Genomic DNA, 17597 nt, shown 5'->3' on the forward strand with positions numbered 1-17597 from the left:
GAGAAGATTGTGTTACAAGACTCTTACAAAAAGTGTTTTAAAAACTTTTTTAGCTGATGTAACTTCAATAGAAGTGAGGACTAGAGTTAGTTGGAATACAGTTAAAAATAGTCTCAGATAACGTGTGAGAACAAATTTAAGCCAAAATTATTCCCAATTCATGGTAAATTAAACCGCACCTGAATCTTTTTAAAGATCTGTCTCTTGTCATGACCACTTTGGCTGTGTAGATGATTGAATAATATGCAGTCTGCCCTCTGAAATTTAGGTATTGTTCTGTCTCTTCACCTTGCAAGTGGTTTTATGTAGATAAATTAATTAATGGCTATAGCACGGTTCAATATAAAGGGAAAAAAGCCATAGTCCCACAGGGAAACTATGACTTTGTCATTAGAGGAGGATTTCAAAAAATCTGTACTATACAAAGGTGTGTGTGTTTCTAAATATGTACGTATATACGTACATATATATGATGCTGAAGATTCTGGCTAAAACATAACATTGCTCCGTTACTCATTAAGTGAAGACCAGCTCCTCAGTTGCAAAGCAGGGCTTCTGTGTAGACAAAAGATTGTATTAGCATTCATGTGCTCAAGGAATACTTGCAGAAAGTCTTCATTCTGGCATTTCTTACATTGGAATGCTTGACACAACAAACTTAGTAGTGTGTTTTTAATATGTGTGTGCATGGAAGTATATGTAGTTAATCAGTTGAGACCCTTTGTGTATACATCCTGGTCTTTCTGGTTTGTACAAACTTCAGGGAAACAGGAATTTTCGCTTGAAAACCATTGCCTGTCTACGGAAGTTTGTAAGTTGCCTTATACTCAGTTTTCCTGTAACTAAAAATCGGTTATTGTATATTTTATTCTTAAGAAGGATATTCTTGGACCATGCTTGTCATAATTACAACTCATTATAAACAGGAGAAAATAAAACTAAAGAAACCAACTCCTATTAACAGTGCTGCAGAATTATAGATGCATGAAGGTGGAAATGTAAACCCTCTGAACAAAATATAGGAGAGAATTAACATTGTTTTCATTCACCTTAAACCATACACGTAGAAGAGTATTAGTCTTGATTAAGAAGTACTTAATGTAAAAAAATATTGGAAGTATTTTTCCTATGTGTCATGGGCTAACAGATTTGCAGTGAAGGAAGAGTGGTGACCTGGGCAGCTTCTGCTTGCCAGCTTTAAACTGCGAGGGTCCCCAGCCCAGCGCAGCCCATAATACTGGCTCAGTGCCCCCACTGTGCCCTCCGTTAGCCTCCATACCTCCCCTAGGGATCTACTTTTAACTTAAAAGTTCTGCCTTCATTAACATCTTTTAGACTGTAAAATATTAATGATATGAAACATCTGCTGCTTCTTCTCCTTCAACAGAAGTTACAGTGTTTGTAAGAAGACTCAGGAGAAAGACAGACCTTTCTAACATGGCCAAGGTATGTTCCAGAACCTGTGAAACAAAAAAGCTGGGCATCCCATCTACTCAAGCAGTGTGGACTATTTATGAGATGCTCCACTGTAGGACAACAGCAGCAGCAGAGGTGGTCTTAGCTGTACACTGACCATGGTGCACACCATGCTCACCCTCCTCCCCATCTCTTCCCACACCATAAGTATGCTGAGGGGGCCTTTTGCTCCTTCTGGATTCTGTGAAAGCCTCTGAGACATGGTCAGTGGTCCCCCATGGAGAGGAGAAGACAGTAGCTGGAAGGGTCAGATGCCAGTTTCCAGTATCTTTGCCCAACCATGCCAAAGCCGGTCAGATAGCACATGCTGGAGTTATTCTAAAATTGGTTTTACACAGCATCCTGACCACCCTCTCTGACACGTGCCCCAGCAGCCTGCGCAAGGGAAATCACTAATATTCCGGCTGCAGTGAGGCTGCGTGATCGAGGAGCAAGCCATGAAGTCTTGAAGGGCACAAGACCCTCACTTTTTTCATGGATCCCAGGGATCAGCTGGCAAAATCTCCATCCTCTGACCGGACAGTGTTGGAAGGAGCCCTGCAGGGTAACATCTTCTGAACTTTTGTCTTCAGGGTCATCCCTCAGACTGGCTTTTTTCCTTGGGAAGAAAGAGACAAAAATCTCTCAAAAAATTAATATCTCTGCTTTTTCGTCTACAGTCTGCTTTTTGCTCTACAGTATCATTCTTCTCAGCTACAGAGGTGCCTCCAGGAGCTGCATTATTAACCCTTTGAACACTTCAAAGTAAATTGTTTCATTCAGTGCTGCATTATTATGAAGGGCTGTACCGTCCCTGCAGCATTCCTTCCATTGGTGTCCATGGATACTTCCAAAACCTTGGGTTTTGAGGTGGTCCAGGCCACAAGAGAAGAGATAGGTCATGAATGGGAAAGAAAGCAGAATAGAACAGGTGGCATATTCTCTCCTCTCCTTCAAGCAGCAAGTACAAGATTTTCCCAACATGCTGCCTGGCTTAAATCCCTGCACTGTGTCCCCACAATAAAGGGGAGGAAGGAAGGGACTGTGGCTTCTTGGACTGCACAGCAGTGCCATGTTCTTCCTTAATAAAGGTAGCTTTTCTTTATGGGAAAGCTTCATCACCAGCAGCATACAAAAGACATACCCCACTTACTGTAAAAATGTTTATAAAAACAGAAAACAACGCACAAACATGCATAGGTGTGCTACCACAGGCAAAAGGTTGAGTTCTGTGAAGTGCTGAGCACTCACAGCTCCCATTTACTGCAGCAGCCCTTGGAGATACTAAATACTTGAAAAGCTCAGCTTCATGTGCTTCTTATGCATTCAAGAACGTGATCCAGCAAGACCACAAGTGCCAACTATTCCCCGTCATTTGCGTTTGATTTGCATACTCAGACTTTACATCATCCTTCCTGTGCTCGAGCCATGATGTCAAGGGGCTGGTTGTACCTCCTCCCCTGCCTATTCCTCATGTGCAGAAAAGCTGCAGGGAGTCAACATTGGATTTACACCCTCAAGATGTAGGACAAGAGAATTGCAGCCTAGCTGGGGGGAGCCTCTGGCTGCTCTCCATCCCCTTTACACTGTTTAACCGGCACAAAGTGAACTTGGCAGACCTGAGAATTGGGGTCAGATCTACGCTTAGAGCTGAGCACATTCTGAGCCTGGTTCTTGTTCATGCTAACGAGCTCTTGGCACCGTTCTCACAAGTGGATGACGTTTGCACCTTCTCTAGAGCCTCTTTAAAATACAAGGGAAGGGCAAAGGAGTTCCAGTGTACCTGATGATTAGTCCCATCGGCAATTTAAAAACAATAGTTTCAATAAGTGAAATTATGTAAGTCTCGTAAATGAGCGTCCCCGTAGCCTTTCAGCGGTCACATAGCCTCTATTACAACTTCTGTTAGAGATCTTGCCAAAGCCATGGATACTGGGCTCCAGCAAAACAGGGTAGGAAACAAATACCAGCTAAACCTTCTCCTGCAAATGCATCCCCCTGTCCAACGCACACCAGAAGATGGTTAGCTGAACACCGCAGGTGTTTAAAATTTTCGGCTTGTGAGAAACATGCAGATGCTTCGTGGGGAGGTGGAGGTCCCTCAGAAAGGACTGCTGAGGGCTTTAGTCAGTCAGACCTGATCCCAGGCTTGTGAGGACTTGTATCCCGTTTCCCCTGGTGGCCCTCGTCAGATGCTCACGTGAAGTGGGTATGAGTAGAGCAAGTGATACCTCACTCCTCCCCCACTGTACTCCCCTGCCTTCTAGCAATCCGAGATGAAGGTTATACCCACATCTTGGCATTTAATAGCTTGATTTTGGCATCCACAACATCTTGGGGTAGTGAGTTCCTGGGTTTCATAATTTGTTGTGTGAAAAAATACTTTCCTTTATTATTTTAAAATTTCTACCCTCCTTCATGCAATTCTCCCTGCAAACCTCCGTCACATCCTTCCTCAGTCATTTCTATCCGAAGCTGAAGTTTATCTCATCTTCTCACATAGGAGTCATGTCATTCTCCATTTTCTCCGTCTAAAAATGCACCTGGAATTTCAGCTAGAGACTGATGGTCAAAGCAGGGAGAGTGCCCCTAATGAGAAGTACTACGGAGGAGCTCTGCAGCTGCAGCCTCTGAACGGTGTAACCACACCGGCCCTTGTAGAGTACTTTGCAATACTTTAGCCACCTGGTGAGAAAAAAGGAACAATTTTGGCAGGGTCAGCATTCAAAAGAAAAAAAAAAATAAAAAAATAACTTTCCCATCATGTGTAGATAAAGCAGGCTGACAGCTGCTACTACCTGGACATGCAGAAGTAATTAGAGCATAAAAAGGCGCAAATTCCCTGCGAGAAAGGAATGTGAATATGATGCTTGTCATTTCCTGGGGCTGATTCCTGCCTCTGGTAAGCTGTATTTAAGCGTTGTCAGAGCTGGCTCTCAGTCATTTAGAGAATTATATTTAGTATAGTGAAGTGCAATGGCTAAAGGGACCAGTCTAAAACACTGGGGCACGGAGCCAGGTGCTAGCAGCGTACTGAAGATACCGACCCTGGCAGTTCCCAGCCTTTGGGTCGTGCATTCGTGTTGCAAGCAGCAGGTCTTCTTCTGACGCTGGAAACTCCAAGTAAAATAAGAAAAAATACTTTAATTACCAAGTGAGAATCAGAGTGCTTTTGGTATTTCAGTAAAGCTAGCAGAATGATGAAAAAGAAAAATGGCCAGATTGGGGATTATGTTTGCAAACAAATGGGCAGCTGCATTCGCTGCTGTTTGTGGGGTCATGGTAAGCACCTGGTGAATGGGATTTGCTGCAGTGTTTATGATTCCTGGAGTTTTTCTGAACTTTACAAAAATTATTTTTTCCTCTGGAAGGCCAAATGGACATGGATTATTCATATAAAAGCCCAAAATTCAATAAAGGCTTTAGGATCTTGCTAATTTCAGTATAGAAGTGAGAGGCTTAATGTATGGATTAACAAATTTTAACAGATTCAGGTTTAATTTCTTTCACTGTTTTCATAATTTCATCAAGAATCTGAAGCAATACTGTGTGATATTAGCAATTAATTAAAAAAAAGTGAAGAGATGAGGATCAAATGTTGGGCTGAAAATTGTTTGCAAAATCTATGTGAGTAATACTTTCGGGGACAAATATGAAGCCAGATTCATTCACAAATGACTCATAATCAGATAAATGGGATAAAATCCCAAGTAATATTATTTTAACTAATACTGTATTTCTAATGTTAGGTTTACGTTCCTAAAGGTTTGGGCAACTTGGGAAAACTTGCCTTTGAATTTAATGGAAACAGGTACTAAGGATAGGTAACACCGAGGGAAAGTTGGCCCTGATACACCATTCCACATTTTAGACAAAATACCATTACTTGGCGTAACTAAATAACTCTAGGCAAAACCCAGTGCCCAGGCAATTGCCCAGATATTTCAAGCATGTTAGCCTTGTCTGCTCCATCACAGACAACGACACAGAGTGTCATTGAGAAGAATATCTCCAGAACACAAAACTCTTGAAGACAACTTAAGATTAATCTCCTTTGATTTTTTTTTTATTTTTATTTTTTTCCCAGTTCAGAGACTGGTTATATAAAGTCTAGTATTGAATAAGGGAAGCTGTTTGACCGAGCTAAGGCCTTGAGAAAATGAAAGGCATTAACTGTTTTCTTATTATGTATAGACAATGAGAACAGTCTTGACCAGCAACAGCAAAGTCACTGTTCTGCGATCAGACTTGCATGCTGTCATCGATCAGGGATTTCTGGATGTGCCTGGAAACCTCTTTCAAAAGAAGTTTAGGAGTCCAGAGGAGCTGCAGAGTGACATAGAACTCAAATGTAATATTTTTTTTTTTGCTTTATTTTGTCTATCCGCTTAAGCCCTTGCTTGCCATTGTTAAAGCTCCAGTGTTTCCTCTTGTTTATTCATGGCATCTGCCCTAATGGGAATTACAGTCTTGCTGTAACCCGAAGTGCTGGAAAAGAGCCAATAAAATTGAGAATGGAGCATGTAATATTATCCTTCTAACTTTAAAGGTTAAGAATGAAAGGCTTTCCATTCCGACCCTCTCTTAAAGCTTTCTGTGGCAGCAGGAGTGGGGTTTGGGTTACTAAATTATATATCTTCTGGAAAAAGTTTGACAAACAGGGATATTAATTTTTTATTGTTTTCTTTGACAAAAAAAAGAAGTTTTCAAGCATCGCATTTCACTTTTTCCCCTGTTATTAATCAAAGTACACAAAATAATTTCTTGTGGCCAGATTTTAACACATTGTATGCTGACCTGGACGACGACTCGGCCTTTCAGTTTTCGTGTTCTTTCACTGTATTGTGGCCTGTGGGATCGATGTTATGCTGTAAACAATAAAATACACAGTTTGTATGCAGCCATGACATAATGCATTTGCCAGCTTAATGAAAAGGGATGGGAACATAATAGCAAGTTAATTTTTAGATTAATGGGCTTCCATTTAAATTATTAGCAAGAGATGGGCAAGTTGGACCAGGCTGTGCACAGAACTGACGGGGGAGAACCTCAGCTTTTTGTTCCCGGCCCATCACCGACTGGCTCGCTGACAAGGGATGTGCCACGGCCTTTCCATGACTGCTTTCAGTGGGAATAATAATTTGCCTTCTTCACAGAACCATCAGGAGAACCATTTAAATAATATTCATATACATCTTAAAAATCAAAACCACTGCACAGAATGCTCTTATTACATTTGCTCATTATATTAATATATATTAATATTATATTAATATAATGATATAACTCATTCCAAGGTGGATTTATTCCATTCTCTGTTTTCATTGCTTTTCCAAACTGTTATTTATAATAAGCAAGATTTCACAGACCCTATCCATGTGCCTTCTTGAAGGAAGATGTCTCAGTTAGAAGGGTATCAATTCAGAGAGGTGTCATACTGATGATGTACCTTTTGGCACTGGGTGGTAAGTTCCAATCTTTTGGGGGAACAGCTGCACTGATATGTGGCAATAATATCTATATCTCTATTGGTCTACAGAATATTCTGCGTTTTCTGTTATTGTTCTAAAACTGCTTTTTCCCCCTCAATAGGTAAACCAAGATTATTTTTTTTTCTCAACTGTATAAAATCTCAGAGAAGTAAACTGGTATTGCATATAACCAAATTCCAGCTTTCACATTGGAAATGTTTATTCTTGCCACTTTTGCCATGATGACTAGGTCAGTGCAGGTATTGTGGAAATGGACAGAAACATGAATTCTGACTGATTTCGAAGTACGGCACTATTCTTCACTAAAGGAATAGTATAATTATATTAATTAAAATGCTATAAACAGATGTCTTAATATATTTTAAGCTAAAGAGATGAGAAAAAAAGCGCTAAAAACTGCAGAAACAAATCAAAAAGCATGCCAATCACTTCGAGTAATGATCTCCTTTCTGTATTTCATAGGTTTGAACGACTTAATGTCTTTGCTGGCACCTTCCACAGATATTCGGGTTCTCCTGAACTGTGTGTCTTCAAATCTTCAAGCTTTTATCATTCAGGTATAAAATTAATTTCATAATTTCAGAAAAGAAAGAGTGACCATATAATTTATCCTGCTACACGCTGACTGTCACTAGTCTGCAGGAGCTATATTGAACACTAGCAACCTGACCAGACTGCAGATTTACTTAAATACAATTTATGCATGCTGCAGAAAAAGGGAGAATTAATTGGCATACAAAAATTCCATCTGTGCAAACAACTATGAGCATATTTCTCTGCCTATATCCACTCGGGTGGTTTCAGTATCTCCTCTCATTTCATAGAGACATAACAGTCCCTAAGAAAGCAAAATTCAGAAGAAAAATGTTAGTAAAAATGAAGAGAACACTTCATGGTTCCTGAAATCGTTGATTCATGAAACTGTTGACTTTTAGCAGGTGGGAGGAGAGTGATAATTTCTAGTAAAATGTCTCCAGCTCTGTGAAAGATTCAAATATGATCATCCTCGCATATGAACCTTTCCATAGGTTACCAGCTCTACCACCCCTGTTCCATCACTGATTCAGAATTAGGGGTAGCTTCATGGTACTGCTGCATTCAGTTGGTTGCCAGACCAATTAACTCGGGTCTGGGCAGTGGTTAAAGTTTTTTTGGTTTTCCCCCCCGCTTTCTGAAGAAGCAGGGTAAACTGTACTTCTTTAGCTCGATTATTTCCTTTTCGGTTTTGGGTTTTGGGTTTTTTTTGTTTGTTTGTTTGTTTTAAATTAAGAATAGGACTTTGCAGTTCTCTGGTGCCTTCATCTCATAGAACCCTCAGCTACCTCATGGGATGGTAGAGAGAAGATGGAGTGGGACTTTTCCTGGGGGTTCACAGTTATAGGGCATAAGGCAATAGACACAAGTTGCAGCAAAGAAAATTTCCAATACATAAAAAGAAAAAAAAAAAAAAATTACCATGAGAGTAGTTAAGTACAGAAAGAGGTTACCTGGAAAGGATGTGGAATCTCCATCCTGGAGGTATTCAGAACTCGGCTGGACAAGTCCTGAACTGAGCTGGCCATGCTTTGGACAAAGGGTTGGATTAGATGATGTCCAAAGATCCCTTGCAACCTAAGTTATTTTAGAATTCTAACAAAAAAACCCCTGTTTGTTCTACCTTTGTATGCAGTCTGTACAGGGAAATAGTCTGCAACACAATAAGGAATTCTTTTAACTGACTTTATCATAAAGCAATTTTTTTTTCTCTACCTGCAGCCAAGCAGGAGTAAAGAGGAGTTTAGAAAACTGGCATCAGATTTCCAGTTGAGATGGAACTTCCTCCTGAGCGCAGTAAGCAAGGCTATGACCCTCAACTACGCCAACAGTTTTGGTAAGTAGGATCTTTGTGACTCTCATCTGATATGCCCCTCCGTGTCCCGGGATGGCAGAGGCACCAGATCATTTCAACTGACAAAAATTCACGCTACAGTCCATAAGGGCATCACTTCTTCCTACTCCTTTCCTTGCATCAAGCAGCACCATTCACCTGGGGATGTGGCTAGCCAGGTCAGGGAAATGAAAGGGTTAGTTTTCAGCCAGATCTGTTTTCTGATCCAAACTCTTAGGATGAGCAGAAGGGAGGAAAGTAGGAGCCTGCAGCTGGAGATGGAGGGAAGGGCAGGACTCCCTCTTTCGGCAGAAGCCATCATTTATCTGTGCAAATATGGGGAACAGCAGCCCGAGGCGTGAGCCTCCTGTGATGGAGAGCTGGGGCCACTAATTTCCCAAACCATAAAAATTCCAGATCTCTCAAGTGATAGCTCCCAGTCCTTCGGGTTCTTCCCGTATCATATAGCCAGAGCAGAGCCACTGCGCTAACTACTTGCTGAAAAGGCAGTTAGTTCTGACAACAGCTATATGCTCCTTCTTTTTCCTTATGCCTTACGCTGACATAATTGCTTGCCTAGCCAGAAGCAAGCCTGTTTAAGGTGTTCAACTGACTGAAAACTAGTCACTGCTTTAGCTGGGTTAGTTTTCTCTCCGGTTTAGGGCTCTGAGCCGTCAAGCATCAAGTCCATCATACACCAGTGCAAGGCAGAAGCAAAGGGACTGTGCAGTCACGTTCACATGAAGTGGCTTGAAGTGGTACAACCACGTCTTGAATCAGTTCAATCTCTTCCCTTTCTATATTGCATCAGCCCTACCTGCATTTCTCTTCATTTGTAAAACCTTTCAGAGGCTCGCTCTCTATTATTCATTCTGCAGAAATGCACCATCTCCTGTGAGTAGCATCTGATCCCAAACTGTATGAACCGTTTTTTAAATTTTCAAAGGAGCACCTTCATATTTTTTTCCTCTTCCTTTGGATAGGGCTTCACACAAATAGCCAAAGAAAACCTCATTATCTTCTTTGAAATTCCCCTTCAAAACCGTGCTTTCATGTGTTTCCTACAAAGACATAACAAAGGGGTGTGTTAAGGTTGTTGCCTTTTGTATTCTTCAGTATTTTACCCCTGCTAATGTCTGTGTTTGTGCATGTATGTGAGCACCCCTTTTCTGCATCTAGCTGCTACCTTTTGCCTTATATTTAGATTGAAAACTCTCTGGAGCGGGATCACAGTTTTGTTCTGTGTCTGCGAGGAACATAGCACAGCAGGATCCCTTGTCCATCAGCTGTTGCATTACAGTGATAATAAAATAATCATTCCTTTCTCTCTCTCCAGAGGAGTTCTGCACAAAACTCTCCAATGTTACATGCAATATTTTGGGCATGAGGAAATTAAGAATTAATTCCAAGAACAGCACTGGAAGCATAATGTTTATTGAAATTCCCCACAATGATGAAATCCTCTTCCCTCTTTCCACCACAAGAAGAGTTTAATGAATTGCCTCCCTGTTCTGCAGCTGTCGGTGATTGGGGACACAACTGATGGAGAGCATCCCTTCCTCTGCTGAGCCTTCCTTCAACTAGTTACAAATGATATTCGCATCCCACTTATGACAGTCTTCCTGCTATACTTCAGTAGCACTGAGATTTAACTTATTCTCACATATGAGAGAGCTTAAAAATGTCTTTAAATCTTTCTCTGTGATGCTCCAATTAATTTGATCAGTATTATCTTCTTTCTTAATACCTTTGGTTCTTCAAGACATTGGGCCATATGACCTAACAATGTCAACCCTTCTTTCCCATGCTTCTGTTCCAGTAGGATATTGAGTTTTAGAGGCCAAAGCTGAAGCCGTTTTGTTAACAAGCCATCTGGTGTAAAAGTTCTGTACTCAGGGTCATTGCTTTTCAGAAATTTTTTTAAATCTCAGCATTTCTTGCGGGAATGGTGGGCAGCCTGTAGGTCAAAATATGTAACATCCACACTGAGGAGACAAAATTACTCAGGGAAATGTGTGAGTGTCATGTTAATGCAGTTTGCCTGCCCCCCAAAATAAACCACACACCAGTAACCAAACCCAAACTTACTCCTGTCTGGTGCACCTTGCCTTGGAGCTTGGCATATCTGGCACACATAATATGCTGACATACTCACACCTCTGAATTTAGGATTGACTTGTACCTTTTTCCAGCCCAGCCTCCACATGGGTGATGCCCAAGTGTGATCGGAGGAACTGTGCAGTTACCCTCCTGTAAGGCACTCCAGCCTGTCCACCTCCATTTCCTTTACTGGTCTCCCTTCGGAGGCATTCAGGGATGTAAAGCTGAGCCGCCCTGGCTGGACAGTGACCTGTGCGTTCCTCTTTTGAAAGCAAGCTGCTTCAACCTACTACCTCTTCAAAACTGTGTCCCTCTCTATTATTCCAAGGGACAACTGGAGTGGTAGCTTTTGTTTCATGCTTAGTCTTATTGAACATATTGAAAACACCTGTAAGACTGTTAGAAACACTCATGGACTACTAGTGTCAGGTCTTTATAGTTTGAACTCCAAGTATAAAAGTCCCTTTCCTTGTCCCATAGATAAACAAGTACTTCCACTTTGCTAGAATTTGAAGATTCGCAAAAGGAGAAACGGCAGAAGCAGCAGCTTCTCAGACACATATAACATCAAAAGTGGCAGTAATTTTCATTTTTAAAGCTCTGTAAACCTTGGTCATTCATGTAAATTGTGGTATCTCCTTGTTGATGTCCATGTAAACACGTTTGTGGGATGCAGAGGTTATGAATTGCTTGATGAATTCCTATGCAGATTTATGGCATGGAAAAAGACTGACTCTTTACTGTAAGGGCTTTCAACCAAGGTATGATTCAAAAGTCAGTGGCCTCCGTGAGTCTATCCTGGCTTTTAGCAGTTATGCCCCCAAGCTGCAAGGTAGGCCATTTAATGTCATAGACACAAGACATACAGACATCTGTAGGAGGGTTTGCTTGGGAAGAGGTGGAATGGTTTATCTGTCCAAGGGGAGAATGGGGATGATACGTGGTTGTTGATAAGCTTTGTAGTAGCAGTGAACATGGGGAAGAACTTGAACAGGAAAGTGAATAAACACAAGGAGACTTTCCTCACTAGCTAAAATAAGGGGAAAAGGCTTTTGCTTATGATTAAAATCTGCAGTTGGTGCCTATTTTGCTGTGATATTTGGAAGTGTGTCATTTGATGAGTGCTAGTCTGCTACTTTGTCTAGCCCATTACTGTAACAAAGCCCTTCAAAAAAGAACGCATCATGGAGATAAGCAAATTAAGAGGTTGTTAAAATTGTTTTTGTTTTTCTTTAAACCTAGGGTCCTGGCATTTATTTAATTTGCTACTCATGGATTTTGTGGCTCACATTTTCCTGTCCTATATAGAGGAGGACGGAGATGAAAGTTTCTGGATCGCAAAGCAAAATGAGTCCCCTGTTCTGTGGGTTTATGACCCCAGCCATGTCTGGGGCTATTATGCAGAGGAGCAACCTCAAGCCACGGCTCCACAGACAGCTCTCGTAACTTTGATGCAGAGCCAGAGTAACTTCGGATTAAGCAACGTTTTTCCAGAGTTCTGAGTTGTTTGGTGGACACAGCCACAGTGAGCAAGGTGAAATAAACATTAACTTTAAAGAAAATTACCAAAAAAAAAAAAACCCTGAAAAGTTATAAATTGAGTAAATTGGGAGGGATCAGAAGGGGTGTGGTTGTTTGGGGGGTTTTATGTGTGTAAAGTAGAACTAATGAAATCCAGGTTTGCATGGAGCTGTGTCCAGTGTCACCTAAACGTGAAGCCACAAAGCACCTTCCACAGCCCCCCACCTGTCCCGCAATCCTATCGAGGGATGGTCATCTCCACACCACCCACCTCCCCAACGCCACAGGTCCCTGAGTCTTTCCTTAGGTTTCCAGCAGTCCTTGGGTGCTCCTCCAGATTCCCCAAGCACTGTCTGAGCACGAGCAGTGCTGTTCTGGTGGGTTGGGAGCAGCTTGTGGACTTGCTGACCAAAGAGACCGCATGCATTTATTGATCAGAAAAGAGAGCGCATGGCGTGGTCTTTTTTCGCTGTTGGAAGCACCGAGAGGCTCGCTTTCCTCCACCTACCTGTTAGTTTTATCAAAAGATGCAGAAGTATTAAAACTTTGAGACATTTCTGCTCCACCGGACGTTCTCACAGTCAGGCCACTGGTTCAAACTTACTAGCATAAGGGAAAGAAAACAAGATCGACTCCAAGTCTTCCTAGGCTGCAAGGCTAAATATAAGGACATATGGGAACATGGATCAAGCCTCTGTGCTTGAATTAGCCAAATTAGACATTCAGCTGTTTTCAGATTTCTCTTCCATGCAATAACAGCACTTGTCTTAAATCTTAGAGAACATTGTGTTTTCTGGAAAACAGTGCTGGACAAAAGTTAATGGCACCAAGACTCACAAAGAAAATTACATTTTGAGAGTCATCCTGCGATGGTTATTTTACTGTTTATCCAGCACATCCCAAGATGTATTCAGCTTCCATAAACTAGGACCAGGACTGGAAACAGACTGTTTTAAAAACAACTTCATTAGTTACAAGGACCCTTGGAGGACCCCTGTTTTTAAATGTAAGATCTGCTAAAACTAGCTCAACAATGAAAATTGGAGGGGAGAAAGAAGGCACAAAGGGGACAAATCAAGAATGATTTATACATGTGATAGGCATGTTTGACAGTCGTTATTTTTCAAATGTAATCTAATGACCCATCCTGCCATACCACCTTAACCTCAAAAACCAAACTGAGCTGGGTGCAGGCTATGAGCAAGGAATATCTAAACCACCGATGGTCAGAAATTGGGAGATAAATGAATAGAAAGCTAACTCAGTACCTGCCCGGCTTCCTATGCTCTTTCACTGCGCTGCCTGTACGTATTTTCGTATGGGCTGCTGTGACCAACGCTCCTATGCGGGTGTCAGCAGACAAGGGTTTGACCCAGGTTTTGTCTGTATACATGATGTGCCTGTAATTATGACTATCAGTTTTGCATATTTTGTACATGATCTCAAGAACCAAGCAAGGCTGATTAGAGTGAGGGATGAGGGGTGTCAGAGTAAGAGAAGAAGGGTATAAAACATGAAATGGGGAGTATGACAACTTGAGAGAAGGCACGGAGGAGGGAAGGAGACAGTGAAGGAGTGGGAGAGTGTAGGAAGAGCTTAGAGATTAATGATCCCAACAGCTGGTGCATTCTACCAGTCCATGTGCAAGTTGCTGATAATGGTGGGATGAAAAAGAGATTCTAGTAAGAGCCTGCTGATGCTGTGGTTCAAGTGTTTGCAGTTTGTGAGGGAGCTGAAAAACTTGAACCTGCCACTCTAAAGGGTTTCAGGAGCTGTGAGAGAGTGAGCACTTCTGCCTACTTGTGTCCTTCAAACGGGTGGTAGCTCCCACCTCAACCGTTGCAGGCTCCTTCTTTTTGGGTGTCAATACTAATTCCACAGGTTGCTGAAAAACACAGCTGCCAGAAGCATCTCCATCACACACTGCTTTGTATTCCCATCTCTGTAGATCACCTGAATAGATTCCCATTGCCTGAGGATTTGTGTTCTGTGACTTCTTATCACCAAAAATCATCATCATGCTCCCAAGCAACCATCTGTCCCTGCTCCTGACTAATCCCCCTTTGGCCACAACTTGTTCTGGGGGGTATCTAAACCCTCAGCAGCCTTAGCAGCGTCCACCAGCCACGCTGCTGTTTTCTGGACCACATTCCTGACATATTGCCCTTTGCATCACGGGTATATTTCATAATTTTTCCTTTTAACTCCTTTACCTCATGCAGCCTCTGCAGCCCTCTGCAACCCAGTGTCTTTCGTCAGCTCCCATCCTCCACTCCGTCCTCTGCCAACACCACCAACCTCCGTATCTTTTTAATCTTGTCCCACAAGGTATTTCTATGCCTTCTCTACAGCCTGTTATGCTTGGGAAAAAAATCTGTTCATCGCACCTCCACCCTCATCTCATTGAAATTAGTGCTAAAAACTCAGTTTTGCTATGAAACCCTGGAAAAACGAGAGGGAGGACTGGTTACAGAAATCAGAAAAGAATCTCCCAACCTTGCTCTGGTAACAGCAGCATCAATACGTGTCTGTGGCTTAGCAGATCCCTTCATGATCTTTTAGTTGCCACCTTCATTCTTCCTCTTCCTTCCCCATCTGTTTTTGGTCCTCCAGTCCTAATTCATGCTGAATACAAATTACACTCCTCGGCAGAGAGAGCATGTTTTTCCATTTATTTTGAACAGAACAGCACGTTTCTCAATCTTTTTTAAAAATCTAATTCAAAGCATGAAAATAATTGTTAATACTCTTGAAAACAGAATACATTCCAAGTTGGTGACATCTCCCGAGGAAAACATTATTTTTATATGAAAAAAATGTAGAAGGCAGGGAGTGAGACAATCCAATATTTGAACACGCTGCCTTAACGGGGAGCGTGGCAGATGAAATGCTATATAGCCAAATGCACGTGGTATGAACTAAGAATTGTTGAAACCGGTGGCAGTAACGAAGGTGCTCTGAGTGAGCCGTAATCTATAACAGTGCAGCTCAGAGAGCATTGGCCCGATCTTTATTTCTTATCACAGAGCTTGCAGTTGCTTTCTCTCAGCACGAATAGCACTTTTTCATCTAGAAAATCCCATTCTAGGCTTCCTCTCTTTGTTCACTCGTTACCAAATTAAAATCCTATTAAACTGCACACCTGCAGTGGGTTTATCTGCAGAGCACTGTGCTGTAGCTTTTAATCCAATTCCACACCTCCGTAACACACAATATACTGCAAATCAGGGAGCGGAGAGACTGAGGTTACGCTGTTCGTAGCTCTGTTGGCAGAGAGCAAATCAAACACTTTGATTTGCTAAAAAGGGAGAAAAAATAAGGACATAGTTAACTACTTCACTTAAAGGAACGATAAGTGTTCATCTGAGTGGTCTGTATAATCCAGGTTACAGAGATCAAGTGAAATCATTAACTAAAATGATCAAAAAATGAGAGTAAAATCTTGACCCTGCTTAAATTCAGTGGCAAAATTTCTGCTGATTTTAAGAAAGCCAGGATTTCAGGATGAAAAGCGGTCCCCATCAGGGAGAGAGACAGGCTGAGACTATTTGTTTTGAAAAAGAATAGGAGGCCTTAGAGCAGACATATAAAGTGTGAATGATGTATTAAAAAGTCGATGTGGTCTCCTATCAGACCTTTGCCACCCTATGAGGAAACCCAATGTGTATCTCCTCTTGTTGGGTTAATTGATGCAAAATAAGATTGGGTATCTGTAAAATAGCTCAGGTTCAGCAGGAAAGAACAGAGATAACTTTCTTATTCAATTGAAGGGAGAAACAAATAATTTACAGTTCCTACAGTCAAAACATTTCCATGTTTCCTTTCTAATTTTCAGCTCATCCAGGTCATTTTGGAAGAGAGAATTACTAAAACTTTTACTGAGTTGGGTCTTTGAGTTGGAAGGGAAGTCATTCTTACTCAAAAATATGGACAGACACTTTTTTGCCTCTGATGAACAGCAAATCTTCAGAGAAAACCAGCCTCACTTGACAATTCTTTGTGCTAGACCATTCATACTATTTGATACAACTTTAAGAAATACTGTTTTCATTCTCTTAAATTTAAGATCTTGTTCTGGAAATAATAAATGCAAAACTGTGCTAATGACGCAGTTATTTTAAGTTGTCACGTGATTTGGTTGTTTGACTTTATTTGAATAAATCTTCAGAAGAAAAAGGTGAAATATTTGTGGTTTGGCTTTATCTATTTCTTGTATTTTTTTGTCACCAGTAAAGCTGAAGGCCTACCTGAAGTCATTGTGGTAAATTTATCTGGAAGCTACAGAACAGATGACTGACTCTGTGTCAATGCCACTTTTCGTCTACTGTGCATAATTTAAAAGTTATATTTATTGCATGTAGAACTTAGCACTAATTCCTATGTCTTGAGAAATTCCTGCCTTGTTGCACATTTCTGCAGGATACAAGAGTCAGTATCTCACATATAATTCTATTAACTGAAATAAAGTACGTTGTATACAATGTTATTGATTTTTTTATGTTAGAGACTAGGTTGTTTGAACTTGTTCTATAAGCAGAGTACAAGCAAAGACTCTTATAAGGAGAAACCCTGGAATAAGTTTGTATGAAACAGTAAATACAGAGTATGAAATTTGTATCTTGCGTGCATCGAATTGCATGAGGATATTCCCTGAAACACCAGGGAGATTGGGTTTTTAAATATTTTTGAAGAGCATGTCTGCAGGGAGTTGACTGGGCCTGGTTGTTATTTCAAGAAGGAACAACTGCTTCGTTATTTTAAGAAGGGAGATTTGCTGAACTAGAGAAAAGCACGTGTCAGGAGCTTAGCAAGCTTTCATTCATTTGGATTTTGGAGATCTACATTTATTTTCCACTTGCATCTACGTTCTTCTGTCTCAGCTCAAGCACTGAAGTGGGAATCAATATTCAAAAGGGTGGTATTACAGCAGATGTAGACAGGGCCGTGTGCTAAAGGAAAAGGTAGTCATGTATTCAATCTTGCTGGTAAGATTACGAGTTTGGTGGAGTGATTGCATACTCCGGGGAAGTATCTTCCCAGTCAGAAGAATTCATTTGGGCCTTAAGGCCCATTATAACCCGTTTTCACTGTCCTTCAGGTTTTTATGGTGAAGACAAAAAACAAAGCAGGGGGTCTAGGAAAAAGATAAGCTAAAAATACTC

General features: G+C 41.2%; 1 protein-coding gene across 1 annotated transcript in view; it reads left to right on the plus strand.

The window, feature by feature from the left end:
• The window catches only part of RFX8 (regulatory factor X8), a 28701-nt gene extending 16285 nt beyond the window's left edge, over positions 1–12416 (plus strand). Inside the window, exons 11-15 of the mRNA XM_049834351.1 lie at positions 1388–1446; positions 5650–5806; positions 7410–7504; positions 8703–8817; positions 12157–12416. Of these exons, the coding sequence (XP_049690308.1) occupies positions 1388–1446; positions 5650–5806; positions 7410–7504; positions 8703–8817; positions 12157–12416 (686 nt within the window). The remainder of the gene's footprint in view (positions 1–1387; positions 1447–5649; positions 5807–7409; positions 7505–8702; positions 8818–12156) is intronic.
• Positions 12417–17597: the final 5181 nt, after the last annotated feature.

Source organism: Accipiter gentilis, chromosome 31 (assembly GCF_929443795.1).
Source record: "Accipiter gentilis chromosome 31, bAccGen1.1, whole genome shotgun sequence".
Lineage (NCBI taxonomy): Eukaryota > Metazoa > Chordata > Aves > Accipitriformes > Accipitridae > Astur > Astur gentilis.